Raw genomic sequence first — 14,368 nt, forward strand, 5'->3', positions numbered from 1 at the left:
GCAGGGCACAGAGAAGCAGAGGGACCTGCCTGGGACCCTGCAGCACAGTAAGGTGGAGTTGAGGCCAGAATAGCTTCTCTGTTCGCCCCTAAATGCTGCTGCGGGACCAGTGCTCAGATGCTAGGGGACCAGATTCCACCCAGGGCCAGAGGCTCCAGGCACTGCTCTTCCAGGTGCCAGGCCCTCGGGCGTTGGCCGCACTGCCCATCACCCAGCACAGGCTCCCTGGCCCCGGCCTGCAGTCTAGCTGGGCTGGGCAGGGAGGGGCTCCTGGAGGACAGATACGAGGCCTGGGCCCGGGGACCTCCGGGCCTCACCCTGCCTCCCCACCCCGCTGGGCACAGGACACGCTGCGGGACTGCACCCACGACGAGCGCAGCTGCCTGAGCAGCCTGCAGTTCGTGTCGCCACTGTACTTCGTCAGCTTCGTGCTCACGGCCCAGTTCGTGCTCATCAACGTGGTGGTGGCCGTGCTCATGAAGCACCTGGACGACAGCAACAAGGAGGCCCAGGAGGACGCCGAGATGGATGCCGAGCTCGAGCTGGAGATGGCCCACAGCCTGGGTCCTGGCCCGCGGCCACCTGCCAGCTCCCCGGGGGCGCCTGTGCCCGGCCAAGGGCCAGGAGGGGCGGGTGGCGTGGGCGACACCGAGGGCCGCCTGTGCCGACGCTGCTATTCTCCAGCCCAGGTGGGCGGGGGCTGGAGGGGGCACCGGGGTCACCGAGGGCGGGCCCGCAGGGCTGGAAGGGCACCTGGGCCAGAAGGCCTCGGGCAGAGACCTCTGTCGTCTGGGGCCCCACCCTGCTCAGCTGTGTTGAAGGGGCGACCCTATGATGAGGGGGTCGGGCCCAGGCCACGGGCACAGTGAACCGGGAGGGCAGCTGTGCCCCGCCCACCCAGCCGTCCCCGGACCCGGCCGATAATCCCGCCTGTCCCCACCCCGTCCTCGTCCGCCTAGGAGAACCTGTGGCTGGACAGCGTCTCTTTAATCATCAAGGACTCCTTGGAGGGGGAGCTGACCATCATTGACAACCTGTCTGGCTCCATCTTCCACCACTATTCCTCGCCGGCCGGCTGCGAGAAGTGTCACCATGACAAGCAAGAGGTAACGGCAGCCCCAGAGGGAGCATGGCATGAAGATGGTTGGGGGCTAACTCGAGGGGAGAGCTGGCGCTGGGCAGAGGACCTGGTCAGGCTGACTTGGCCAATGCTGGCCCCTATGCCCGTGGCAGACCTGTCTCCCCGAGCCTGAGCTGGCCTGTCTGTCTGCACAGCGTGCACAGGTCTGCACAGCAGGCCCCAGAGAGCTGCGAGGCCCCGTGCTGTGCCTGTACACAGTGGGTGCTCAGAAAGGGCAGCTGCCCACCTTGGTGGCGGGCTGCTGGTGCCAACAGAAGGCCCCGGTGTCACCTCTGGTACAGTTTGCTTTTTCTGTGACACAAAGGGGTTCATCCCAGCATTCAAGGCCTGAGCACCCCAGAGCCTCCTCCAGGAGCTCCTGCCCTGGCCTCCAGCGGGGGACTCAGCCCCACCTTCCCAGGTGGAGTTTCCCAGATGAGCATCCCATGGCATCCAGTGGCCTCAGGCCTGTCTTGTGCAGGCTTAGGCAGGCCCTCTCCCCAGTAACGTGGGGCCCTGAGCTCCTCCCCAGGGGTACTCCTGAGCGGCCCCCCAGCCTGGGGTGGCTTCAAATACCCTAGGGTCCTCCACAGGCCCATAGGTGAGTCAGACCCAGCCCAGCCTCTCAGGGCACTTGGTCTGGGGGCAAGTAGGTCAGCTTTGGAGTTCACAGTCTGAGGCAACTTGCCTGCCCTCTGGCCCAGCCCTGGCCTGGCACCCCGCTGGCTGGGACACTCTTGTGTCATCTCCCACCTCCAGCCGAGGCTGAGTCCCTACACGGAGGGACATGCCATCCATGCTCAGTGGATCTGTGGAGCTCTCTGACCACTGTCCCATGTCTTTCTGGAGGACCAGCCTGCTCCAGCCCAGTGCCGGGGGTGATCTGAGGCTGCCACCTTTCCCTGCAGGTGCAGCTGGCAGAGACGGAGGCCTTCTCCCTGAATTCAGACAAGTCCTCGTCCATCCTACTGGGTGACGACCTGAGTCTAGAGGACCCCGCAGCCTGCCAGCTTGGCCCCAGAGACAGCAAGGTGAGCACCCCGGGTGGGCACCTGGGCAAGCGGGCTAGTCCTTGCAGCCTGGCCTCTGCCTGCCATGCCTGAATACTGCTCCTTCCCAGGGCACCATCTGAGGGGTACCCAGTGTGCTGGGCCCTCATCTCCTGTTGGTCAGATGAAGACAGGGGACAGAGAGGTGGAGATTTACCTAAAGTCACATAGCAACGAGTCCAGCCAGGGCTCCAATCTCAGCCTCCAAGTGACACTGCTCATTCACTGTGGCTTCGGATAATTTTTTATCCATGTAATGGGAATCATCCCTGGCAGGCTATCCTTATGCGGGGGAGCTATGAGGCAGAAGAGAATAGGGGACAGTCATAACAGGTGCAAACATGTGCTGTGTGCGAGACTTGACTGGCACTCAGTGTGTCCGTCCCCCGGCTCTGTGCAGTGGGGATGATTTGTCTCCATCCACACAGAGGAAATGAGAGCTGAGGAGTGAGGTGGCTTGTCCTGTCACGCAACCAGGAATGTCAGAGCTGGGAAGCCAGCCCTAGGGCTGGTCCCCAACCTCTGCCCTCGATGTGCTCAGTCTGAGCAGGCCAGGAGGGCTGGAAGGGCCACCTCGTGGATCCTGCAGACTCAGGCAGGGGAGGTCTGCTGCCCAGCTAGTGACCTCCAGGCCAGGTCATTCTTGCCCCAGCTGGGGAATGTAAGGGGGAGTCCTTGGCCTGAGGTTGGGACGCAGTGGCCCTGCCCTAAGAGAGCCTCTGTCTCCCTGACCCCTGGGGCAGGCTGGGTTTGGCATCACTGTCCCCCAGGGCCCTCCTCCATCAGCTCTGGGAAGGCTGGGATGGGGGAAGTGGGTCTTCCCATCCCAGAGTCTATACCAGGTACTTGGCTACAGAGACAAGCAGACCTTCAAGGATCTTGGTGAGGAGAGAGCAGGAAACTTACCTGCCTGAGGCATCAGAGAGGGCTTCCTGGAGGTGGAGCCCTTTCACCCAGGTTTTGGAAGATGATGATTGCTGGCCAGATGGAGGAGGCGAGAAAAAGGCCACCCCAGGCAGTGAGAGCGGCCAAGCTAAGGGCTGAGTAGCAGGCCATGAAGGCAGCTGTGGGAGTCTCAGCCTCTGTACTCACTCCATCATCCTGCCCCTTCCACCTCCCTTTCCCTGCAGGGTGAGCCAGACCCACCTGAGCCCATGCGTGTAGGGGACCTCGGTGAATGCTTCTTCCCCTTGTCCAACATGGCTGTCTCGTCAAGTCCGGAGAACTTCCTGTGCGAGATGGAGGCGATGCCGTTCAACCCCGTCCGGTCCTGGCTGAAACATGAGAGCAGCCAAGGTGAGGGTGGAGCCTCGATCTCAAGTGTCGGCTTCAGAGGGAGCCGGCTGAGTGTTTCCCTTAGTATTTTTGCCTAGACTGTTGTGTTGAGGCCAGAAAGAACCAGATGGGTAACTGACAATAAAAGATAGGCATCTCAGGCCCAATATGACAATAATGAAAGATCAGGAGCCAAAGATGACAGAGAGATGAGATGATAATCATACCAGAAATCTGGGCGAATGAAAGATTCATGCTGAGTTTCCTAGGAGCTGTGGTGAAAAAGGAAACAGGCTGGCACACACAGCTCTCATCAAGCAGAAGGATAGCTGCCTAATTATTGGAGTGTTTTTCTAGAGTTGAATTTTGCGAGGTGTTTATCTTGCAGATCTTCACACAAGGTGATGCTGAACAACAGAAAGCTTATTGTTCTCAATAGCCCTTTTGTACAATGCCCTGCCCTCAGCATCCCGTGTTTGTGGTGGCTCGTGGCCAGGCTATGAGCACAAGGACAGAGGACTAAGTTGGCCCGTCCATCCCTCGGGCTCACATTCACCTCTAGTCCCCTTGAGGGGTGACAGGATCTGGTTTCATAGCATCGGCTGGGGAGGAGGGCAGAGAGATGAGCTCAGCAGAAGAGGGACCCCCAGGATCCTGAGCCCACCCCAAGTACTCTCCAGGGAGGCCTGGCATTGAGCACTTCACTGGAGCTGACTTTTCTGAGGACCTTCACTCGAGCTGATAGCCTCTGGACTGGACATGACAGCTGAGGTGCCAAGACCCCAGACATCCTGAACCAAAATTCAGGGCACAGGACCCGAGAGCCATTCTGATCTGATGAAGTTTCATCCTCTTTAGTAGACCAGTCATTAGTGTTTTCCTTAAATAATACAACGACGCAGATTAGGAATGCCCCTACCTGTGGACGTTCAAGCTTTCATCTTCATCCTGGAAGGCAGAGGTTGCTGTTGCCCCTACCCTGACCTGCCCCCTCTGCCACTTTCCCCTCACCCTCTCCTTGCCCCTCTCCATTCCCAGTGGAGCAGACCACGCAGATCCCCAGCACTCTGTCTGCTCTGCCATTAAGTGCAGAGCGCACCTGCCAGCTGTCCTGGAGGGGCCCCCAGGCCTGGCCGGGCCCTGTGGGTGTCAGGACCTAGGGGGTGACTATCACAGTGGGCGCTGCTGTGCACTGGACTGGGAGCACCTCAGTGACTCTGGCTCCTACAGCCTTCCCTCCACTCCTTGAGGTAGGCAGCTGGTCCCCATTTCACAGAGGAAGGAGCCCAAGGGGCCTTGAGTCTGGGTCTGCTTGGCTCCAAAAACTGTGCCTTTGCCCAATGCCCATCCTCCCAGGAGTCACACGGGCAGGCTCAGTATTTCTCTCTTGCTTTTAGAACGGGGACACTGAGGCTCAGAGAGGGAGGATTGCCCACAGTCTTGCAGCCAGTTTGTTAGGTAGTCCCTTCCTGCCAGCCCACTCTCCAGGAGCCTACCAGCCTGAGCCTGCTCCCCAGCCCCCTCTCCTTTCCCCCAGCAGCGCCCCAGAGCCCCTTCTCCACGGATGCTTCCAGCCCGCTCCTGCCCATGCCAGCCGAGTTCTTCCACCCTGCTGTGGCTGCCAGCCAGAAAGGGCAGGAGAAAGGCGCTGGTGCCGGGACCCTCCCCAAGATCGCCCTGCAGGGCTCCTGGGCATCCCTGCGGTCGCCCAGCGTCAACTGCACCCTCCTCCGGCAGGTATGGCATCTCCCGGCTCTGAGAGCACTCCTGTCACTCCTGAGTGGGGCCTTAAAGGCCAGGGGCAGAGGAGGGGACGGGCCCAACCAAAGGCATGGGGCACAGCAATGCTGGGGGCACTTGGGAAAGTGAGGGGGTGGTGCTGAGACTTGAGGAAGGAGGTGGCACTAGAGGCTGATTAAATGGGCATAGGCAGGTCCTAGGGCATTTGGGGCAGTAGGGTATTGGGGGAGCCCAGGTAGGGGATCCTGAAGGAAGATCCTTGGACTCTAACTTGAGGGGGTGGGGAGGAGGGGGCATTGGGATGCTATGCAGGGTGTAGGGGGTGGGTGGGCACCGAGGAGGTTGGGTGTGATTACTAGGGATAGAGGCGGGGAGGATGGGTCTGGGGGATGGGTTTGCAGGGCCACCTGAGTGGATTGGCCAGGGCCACCACCTAGGCACCCAGAGGATGTGGAGCACAGAGCAGAAGGTCCTGCAGACCTGATGTCCCCGTTTTGTGGGCAGGGGTCCAGGTCTCCGGGAGAGGCAGGAGCTGCCCCAGCTTGCACAGTGTAGTGGAGGCAGGGCCAGGCCCAGGGCTCTTCCAGTCACGTGTTCCATCAGTGACTGCTGACCTCAACTACACATCAGGCTGTAGCTATGCAAGATACAAAATCCCTGCCTCACGAGGTTTATAGTTCAGTGTTTCGTGCCTGTGTTGCAGGGCAGGGGTACAGGAGGAGACATGATAAACCAAAATAAATGAATGAAAAGTATAGTCTAGCCGATAGTGAGACCTGCCAGGGAAGGGGTGTGGGGGGAGCAGGGTGCTGGCAGCTCAGGTCGAGGGGCAGGGAAGGCAGGGAGGGGTGAAGCAGGTGGGTGTGGGGAAGAGCTTTCCAGGCAGCAGCTGGAGCAGCGGTTGGGGTGGGGTAGCGGAGTGGCATGGGGGCAGAAGGAGCCATGTGAGCAAGGGAGAGAGTGGTAAGAAGTGAGGTCCCAGAGGGGTGGGCTGGGGCCCAAGGGCTCTCACTCCCAGCGAGCCCCCAGCCTCCTGGGCTGGGGGCCAGGGTCTGACCTGGGTTTGAGCAGGATGATGCTGGCTACCCACTGAGAACAGGGGAGTGGGGTGGGGGCAGGGCGCTTAGTTGAAGTTCACTCAGAAGCCCAGACAGGTGGTGATGGGGCAGAGGGAGAAGCAGTGGGATACTGGATACGTTCTGAGTGAATTTCTGGGGGACCGGAGGGGCCCGCGTGTCACCGGGAAGGGTGGGCTGCGGGAGCAGCGGGGCTGGGGAACACTGGGCAGCCCCCCATCCCCTGTGGCTTCCCCATAGGCCACAGGGAGCGACATGTCGCTGGAGGCCAGCCGCAGCAGCTCTGCAGGCAGCCTGCAGACCACGCTGGAGGATAGCCTGACCATGAGCGACAGTCCGCGACGCGCCCTGGGGCTGCCTGCGCCCACCCCGGGGCCCCACGCTGGCCTGTCGCCCGCCGCCCACCGCCGCCTGAGCCTGCGGGGCCGGGGCCTGTTCAGCCTGCGCGGGCTGCGGGCGCACCAGCGCAGCCACAGCAGCGGGGGCTCCACCAGCCCGGGCTGCACCCAGCACGACTCCATGGACCCCTCGGACGAGGAGGGTGTGGGCGGCCGGGCCGGCGGGGGCGGCGGGGGCGCGAGCAGCGAGCACTCGGAGACCCTCAGCAGCCTCTCGCTCACCTCCCTCTTCGGGCCGCCGCCCCCGCCGCCCGGGCTCCCGCCCGCCCGCCGGTTCAGCAGCACCAGCAGCCTGGCCGCCGCCCCGGGCCGCCCCCGCGCCGCCGCCCGGCCCCGCGGCCTGGCCCGCAGCCCTTCCTGGGCCGCCAATCGCTGCAAGGACCCGCCGCGCCAGGCCGAGCCGGCCGCCGGCCGGGGCCCCTTGGCGCCGGAGCCGCCGCCGCCGCCGGGGGAGCCGCAGCCCGGAGACGCGGCGAGCCAGGGGAAGAGATGAGGGCCGCCGGGCCCGCCGCCGCCCTCCGCCCGCCCGCCCCGTCTCACCTTCTTTACCTCAGGAGCCAGGGGGCAGACAGCAATACTTTGTCCACGACCTGGGCACCGCGCCGCGGGCCAGCGCCAGGCCGCCGCCGGGGCGGGTGGAGCAGGGTCCCGGTGCCCGAGGCTCAGATGGCCCAGTGTGGTCCTGCCCGTGCATATACGTATATACATATGCATATACATAGAGAGAGACAGACATATATATATATTTATTTTTTTTACTGAGAGCTTATGACTTCCAGAAAGTGCTGAAGTTGGGGAGTGTGGGTCGGAGCCCAGGCAGGGCTTTTGCCTGATGCTTGAGATCCAGGCCAGACGGTCCTGCTGGGGCATTGGCAGCCTTGATTTCTGGTGTCTTCCCCCAGGGCTGAGCGTAGCTTGGAGAGGGCTCTCAGGTCTCTGAGGGTCCCGTGGCTGGGGAGACTGGCCCAGAAGAAGAGGTGGAATTCAGGGTGCATTTTTTTCCTTTAAAGAAGAAACGCTGCTAAGATCCCGCCCCTCCACATGTCGGGGTGTCTGTCTTGTCCTGACCGCCTAGTTGTTGTGAACAGTCTTTTGTAGACGCCCCAGAGCACACAAACTCTCTTAGTCAACCAGTTAGATGTCTTTCTTAGAAAAACCAGGGGTGAGTAGTCATATTTTTTAGGGCAGGGGTCGGGGTGGAGCGGGGCTCCGTGGCTGGGCAGAGGGCTTGGCCTCAGGTGAGGTCCCAGCCCCAGTGGCTTTGCCCCAGGGAGACTGAGAGCAGCAAGGCTGCAGGCGAGAGAGGAAAAGCGGAGGGCACGGAGCAGATGAGGCCCTTGGAAGTCAAGGGAACCTGCCTGCTCTGGGCAGGCCGAGCTGCCACGGGGCTCCTGGGCTCCAGTCAGTGGCATGGTTACTTATTGCCTTTTACCCCCAGCTGGACCCTGAGCCACAGCCGTTTCAGGAGGTCACTCCCAACCCACTGTCCCCTGAGCAATTCTGCCTCCCGCCCCCGCCCCCATGGGTTTCAGGGTGAAGGAGATCTGACAGGACTGAAAGCTGGGGTGGGGGTACCTGCCTGGGCCCTGGGACCAGCCCCGATCCCAGCACCTTCACACGCCCATCTGAAGACCCACATTCTCCCTCCTCCTCCGCTGCCTGTCTCTGGGTCTCTGTTTCATCCTCCGTCCCCCCACCGCCACTTTCCCAAAGCTGCAGTGCTTCCCAAATAGGTCCACAGACTTGTATCTTTTATTTAAAAAGTTATGCATTTATTTCAGTATTTATTAGGAAAAAAACCAATACATTGAATCTGTGATTTTGCAGACATACTGCTTAGGTCAAGGCGAGCGAATGGACTTGGAGTCAGTTTGAGGAAGAGGGCTGAGGGCGTGGTGGTAGAGGGGTCTGCTGACACGCAGAGGTCGTGGAGTGGGAAAGGCCGCAGGTCAGGGCTTTGTGCTTCAGCAATAACCGGGCCCTTCGCCTATGTGAGAGCTTCTTAATGGCTTCGGCTGGGTGCCGCTGAGGGGCTCTTGTCCTTGTTCCCAAAACCTGACCTTAAAAAACTTGGCTTTCAGCTGGACCGGCAAGTTGGGGGCAGGGTGTGGTGTGCTTGACAGGTTCCGTGTGTTTTCGGGGTGGCGTAGAGACACCTGGGGCCTGGGCACTGTGCAAAGGGAGGAGGTAATGAGGGACACAAGCTTCATGGCCTGCAAAGCCTTTTCCCAAAAGCTGGTGAGTGGTCGGGAAAGAGTTATCAGGCCCACTTTACATGTGAGGGAACTGCGGCCAGATAGGTGAAGGGCCACCCCAAGGTCCCCCAGGGCCCGGGCAGCAGAGGCTGCGGCACCGTGGGAGACCAGCACTGATTTCCTAGAATGTGAAACAGCGACTCCACATTTCACAGCAGGTGGATTCAGAAAGCACAGCCCAGCTGCGGGCCTCTGCTGGCGCGGGGAGCTGGGCAGACCTGGAGGTCAGACCCGGATTTGCCCCGAGCCTCTCTGGAGTCTCCCTCTCCTCACAGGCAGAAGGGCAGAGGGTGGGGTCACTGTGAGGACATACAAGGTGATGCCCAGATGCTGTGCTTCCTCCCAGGAGGGCAACCTCCAGGGTGAGGGGTGGGCTGGGCCAGGGGTCATGTCCCTTCCCACCCCCAGTGGCCCCTGGGCTCCCTGGGGAGGCTGGGCCCATGTTCCAAGCTGCCCGCCCCAGAGGGCCTTGCGCTGGCCTCCCCCGCTGTGCTGACTGTTTCTTCTCCGGGCGCTTGTCTGCGGGAAGAAGAGGGCACAGGCAGCTTGCCTGGCTCTGCCTCGCCCGCCCGCCCTGCACCACGTCGCCCCGAGCAGTCACAGGTGGAGTGAGACAGCACACATGAGCTGCGCACAGCAGCGTGTTCCTGGAGCGATGTGTGTGCAAGGGCCCAGAAGACGGCCAGTGGGATCTGGGGGGACCATATGGAGGGTGGATTGGGGTTCAAGGGGATGGCATCTGACACTGGTCAGCAGCTTCCATTTTCTGGGCTTGAGTGTCATCTGTTTACTCTGCACAGTGGCCCTGAGCCGTGTGCACTGCTGCTCCATGCACAGACCAGGGAAGTGGCTATCCTGGTGTCACCAGGTTGTAAGTGGCTGGGCCAGGAACACATCCTGGGCATGTCTGGCACAAAGCCGTCCTTTTACCCTGAACTGTGTGACCCCAGGACAAGCAGACACATAGGAAGTGTGGTCCAAGCCAAGGGACTGACCTGAGTGATTTTGCAAGGGCTGAACAGAGCAGGGTGTGTCTGGAGGTGGGAATAGCTGAGCACATAAGAGAGCTTTGCCTGGGGGAGTCGTGGAGATGGAGATGGAGCTGGTTCCCAGAGGGCCTCAAATGGTGATCCCAGGCGCATGGCTTGTTCCTATGAGCAATAGGAGATGGGGGACCAGGGAGGCTGTGATTGGCTGGCCAGGACAAGCCAAAAAGTTTAAGGTTGGGTGAATGGCCCCTCTGCCCTCCCTGATCCTGTGGCCTGCCCATCACAAAAGCACAAACTTACCCTAACCCACATGGCCTGGCCCTGGGGAGAGAGGGGACCCAGGTGCTGGACCCAAGCTGTTTGCAGACCTCTGCTGAGTGGTGGCTGGTGGACATGTCAAGGCCTGTACAGAGGAACCCAAGACAGATAGGACATGGCCTATCCCGGCCAAACCCTTTTCCTGTCCCCTGCCTGGCCTTCTCCTGCACCAGGCAGCCCCCTAAAGGAGGACGAAATGTGCACAGTATCAGCCTGTCTGCCTGTCTTCCCCCCAGATCCTCCCCCCGGAGCTTTCTGTTTCCAGGGCCACCCCTGGCCCCCTTTGCTGCGCTGTGTAAGGGCTTGGGGTCTTAGAAGCCGCTGTTTAGCCCAGATACACATACTCTTTTTGTCTTTGTGCAATAATCAGTGTTCCTGGCAGACCTGGGCCAAGCTGGGGTCTGGGGAGGAGGCAGAGGCTGCCGCTTCCTGGAAGCCCTCGGCCCAGCCCTGCTGCTGTGACTTTCACACTCCCAGTCACTGTACAGTTTCTATGGTGTGAATAAACTTCCCTCCTAGCTGCTGATGGCACTGGTACCTGATGGCCCAGATGGCCCGGGATAGAGAAACCAAGTGGCAGCCGCCACCAGTGTTGTTTTGAATAAAACCCAGACGCCTATTTCAGAATTTCTCCATGTGTCTGTGCTGTTCTTTCCCCAATGGGGTGGGTGTTGATCTGCGGGGGCTTCCCAGGCAGTGGGGTGGTGATGTGTTCATCTTGTCCAGGTTGTGGTGTCTGGGGTGTCTGGGACCTAGAGACACTCATGGAAGGGTCCCCTCATGGCTGGGGTATTGTGGCCTGCTGGGCTGAGGAGGAAGCAGATCTGGTCTCACACTCTGGTTCTGTAGATAGGATGCTGGACCTGGGTGAGAGGGTCACAAGGGAGTAATAATCTGTTTACCTTTGGCACTGTTTCCTGAAATCATACTATGGATATTATCAGGACTCTTGGCTGCAAAGGACAAAAACCCAACTCAAATGAGTTTAAGAATAAAAGAAAGAGTCAGAAGTGAGGAAAGTAAGGGAGGAAGGAAAGAGAGAAACAAGAAGGAATAATCTAGTGACTCAAGTAGCTAAAAAGCCCAGAGGTAGGTAGGCTTCAGGTACAGTTGGATCAAGGGCTCCAACTATGTCACTAAGATGCAGTTTATCTTCACTTCTTGGCCCTGCTCCCTTCTATGCTTGCTTTTCTCCTCTCCTAGTGGCCACCAGCAGCTCAGGCTTCAGGCCTGTCTGCCCACGCCCAGATAAAGGAGAGCTTCTCTCCCTGACAACCTGGCAAAGTTCACGGACTCTCATAGGTTGACTGGGGTACATGCCATGCTCTGATTGGCCAGGTCGGAACTCTGGCATCCAGGGATGGAGATGACCTGCACCACGGCCTGAGAGCAGGAAAGGGAGAAACTGCCAAGCAGAACAGTTGTGCACTTGTTGGAAGGAGGGGGTGAAGGCTGGGTGTGCAGCAAAACCTGGGGTGCCTCCCCTCAGGCTCAGCCCCCTGTGGCTTTGTCCCTGGGAAGGGCGCTCTCATCACTGCCCTTCAGATGAGGCAAGGGGCCCAGAGAGGTCCAGAGACTGGTCACCGGGTTGTCAACAGGCTGTGGGAGCAGAAAAGCCAAGCTGGTGGCTAGAGGGCCTCCCACCAGCCTCATCTGGGCCTCCCATCCCCTCATGTGTGCTCTCTGCCCTCCTCAGGGGCTGACCGAGGCCTTGGCATGGCTGGGGCAGATCGCTGTCCCCCAACACCTGTCCCTACCTGGAAACCTGGGCCCTAGCCTCGACCTCTCCCTCACTAGGGATCCAGGGCCTGAATGGGCTCACCTCAGGCTTGCTTCCCTCCCGCTCCCCAACCCAAGCACCTCCTCATCCAAACATCTTCATCCCCTCCCAGGTCTCCCTGCTGACCCCCAAGGACACATCCTGTGGTCCCCACAGCTCACCCCACTGGGCCCTTTAGAGGCGACTGTCACTAGGACCATCCCTCCTTCTGGAACTCTCTCCTCCCTCCCAGCCCCCAGCCTCTCCCTGCCTCCTTGTTCTCAGAGGACACTTGGAGCCAAGCCCGTCCTTGTCACCCTTTCCAGGCCTCGTCAGCCTCTCGCTCTGTGGACCACCCATGTGCTGCCAACCCCATGCTAACTCCAACCCTTCAGGTCTCAGCTCAAGTGCCACTTCTTCCAGGAAGCCTTCCTGACTGACCCATGTCTTGGTCCCACAGCTTCCACTTCTCCTTCCACACCAACTCTTCCTCCTGATGTCATTGTCTGTTTCCTGAGTTCCCATCACGCTGAATCAGTTGGAAGACAGCGACCATAGTCCCTCTTCCCAGCCCAGAGCCTGCTGCTGGGCTGAGCCTCAGGAAATGTCAGCTACATGTCTATGTTTTAGAAGCAGAAGGAATTTTTAAGATGAACTAAGCTCTTCCCTCATTTCTCTATGGCAGGAAACAGAGAGGCGGCATGGTGTGCACTGGGTCACACAAGGAGGTGGTGCCAGGGGTGACTGTGACCCGCACTGCCCCTTCACGGCTGCCATGGAGCTAGCGTCCAGCTCTCCCACTGAGGCCCCTGGGCCCCTGGGGAGCAGGGCCAAGCTTTGTTTTCCTATCCCTTACCCGTTAATAATGGGATTAAAAGCAAGTTGCTGCCAAGGAGAAAGACTGACTTAAAAAAAAAACAACCAAGAACATTTTAAGAGAATGAAGAACTTGAGCCATCAGCACTTTTTATTTAGACCTGAATTCATGAATTTTAACCAAATAAACCCTGTCATGTTAGGTATTAATATATGTACGATTATGCAAAACCACTATTATAGCTGTAATGAAAATTACATTCTGACTCGGAGGTGGCATTCCAGGAGGGCGGCGTCCTCTTGTTTCTAGCACTGTGACCTCAGATTGCCGTTGCCATGGTAACGGGGCTGCCGTGGGAATCTGTGGACAGGAGGCTGGTCCTGTGGGAGGGGTGGCCAGCAGGCCCGGGCTGGGCTAGTGCAGCCCAGCAGGCCCCACATCCGGGCGAGACCCGGGCAGCTGTGTCCCCTGGGCAGCCCTGAGCCTCACAGGAGAGGGTACAAGTCACCAGGGGGAGGGGTGCAGTGGGCAAAACCAAGTGCACAACCACAACGCCCCCAAGTTACTCACATGCTCTCATTCCTCTCCCTGGTGGCCCCTCCCTTCCATCTTTCAATGGATATTTGTTGAGCACCTACTGTGTGCTAGGGTACAGCAGCGACAGGTCCCTGCCTCTCAGGGCAAGGGACAGATAATAAACAGCAAACAGACACACAGGTGCAGTTGTTTTAGAGCCTGCAAGTGCTGGGAAGGCTGTGGGCCAGGTGATGAGGCAGAGAGTGACTGAAGACCCTTCCACCCTGGAGGGTTGGAGAGGCCTCTCTGGGGAGGAGTCGTTTGCACCAGGGCGTGGGGGACAAGAGGTAGACAGCCACGCAAAGGCACCGGCGACCCCCCAGAGAGGAGGGCTGACGGAAAAAATTCATGATGCGCGGTTAACTCTGAATTTCAGATAAAGATAAACCACAAATAATTTTTGAGCATATGCAGGTCCCACACAATATTTTGGGCCTACTTACACTATAAAGTTAACTGTGGTTTGTCTGAAGTTCAGATTCTTATTTGCTAAATGTGCCACACCTATCGGAGAGAGGAGGTGACTGGCCCAGGTCTTGAGCAGCAGAGCTGAGCCCACACCCTGGCGGCAGTCTCCCTGCCAGTCTCTCCCCTGCAAACTGTTTCCACTCTGAGCCCTCTGAGCCGGCCTCTGCCTGCCCTACCCTGTTCTGTGGCTCCCTGCACGGAGGCCAGCAAGGCCTGGTGCTCTGGTCCTTGCCCACCGACCAGCGTGACAGCCCGACCACCTCCCGGCCCATCACTTGATAGCTGTTCCCCAGCCTTCAAGCCCCACCTTGGGTGTCACTGCCTTGAGAAACCTTCCTGCAACTCCAGGCGGTCCCCACTCTCTGAAGACTATCAACTCTTCACTTAAAAAAAAAGTTAGTCATTTTTTAATTGTGGTAAAATATTTATGTTTATTTTAAAATAATTTACCACTTTAACCATTTTTAAATGTACAGTTCAGTGGCATAAACGCTCACAGTGTAGTGCAACCATCACCACCATCCATCT

General features: G+C 59.2%; 1 protein-coding gene and 1 long non-coding RNA gene across 2 annotated transcripts in view; one reads left to right on the top strand and one right to left on the bottom strand.

Moving 5' to 3' along the window:
- CACNA1I (calcium voltage-gated channel subunit alpha1 I) overlaps window positions 1–7,151 on the top strand; it is a 126,668-nt gene extending 119,517 nt beyond the window's left edge. Inside the window, exons 33-38 of the mRNA XM_072973559.1 lie at window positions 345–689; window positions 960–1,106; window positions 2,029–2,151; window positions 3,300–3,465; window positions 4,985–5,181; window positions 6,501–7,151. Coding sequence (XP_072829660.1) covers window positions 345–689; window positions 960–1,106; window positions 2,029–2,151; window positions 3,300–3,465; window positions 4,985–5,181; window positions 6,501–7,151 — 1,629 coding nt within the window. The remainder of the gene's footprint in view (window positions 1–344; window positions 690–959; window positions 1,107–2,028; window positions 2,152–3,299; window positions 3,466–4,984; window positions 5,182–6,500) is intronic.
- A 2,389-nt stretch (window positions 7,152–9,540) lies between these two features.
- Window positions 9,541–12,695, bottom strand: LOC140700284 (uncharacterized). The gene is made up of 4 exons (XR_012078668.1): window positions 12,421–12,695; window positions 10,759–11,083; window positions 10,203–10,305; window positions 9,541–10,064 (listed from the first exon to the last, which is right to left on the bottom strand). It is a non-coding gene; the product is annotated as an uncharacterized lncRNA (long non-coding RNA).
- Between the last annotated feature and the right edge of the window lie 1,673 nt (window positions 12,696–14,368).

Source organism: Vicugna pacos, chromosome 12 (assembly GCF_048564905.1).
Source record: "Vicugna pacos chromosome 12, VicPac4, whole genome shotgun sequence".
Classification (NCBI taxonomy): domain Eukaryota; kingdom Metazoa; phylum Chordata; class Mammalia; order Artiodactyla; family Camelidae; genus Vicugna; species Vicugna pacos.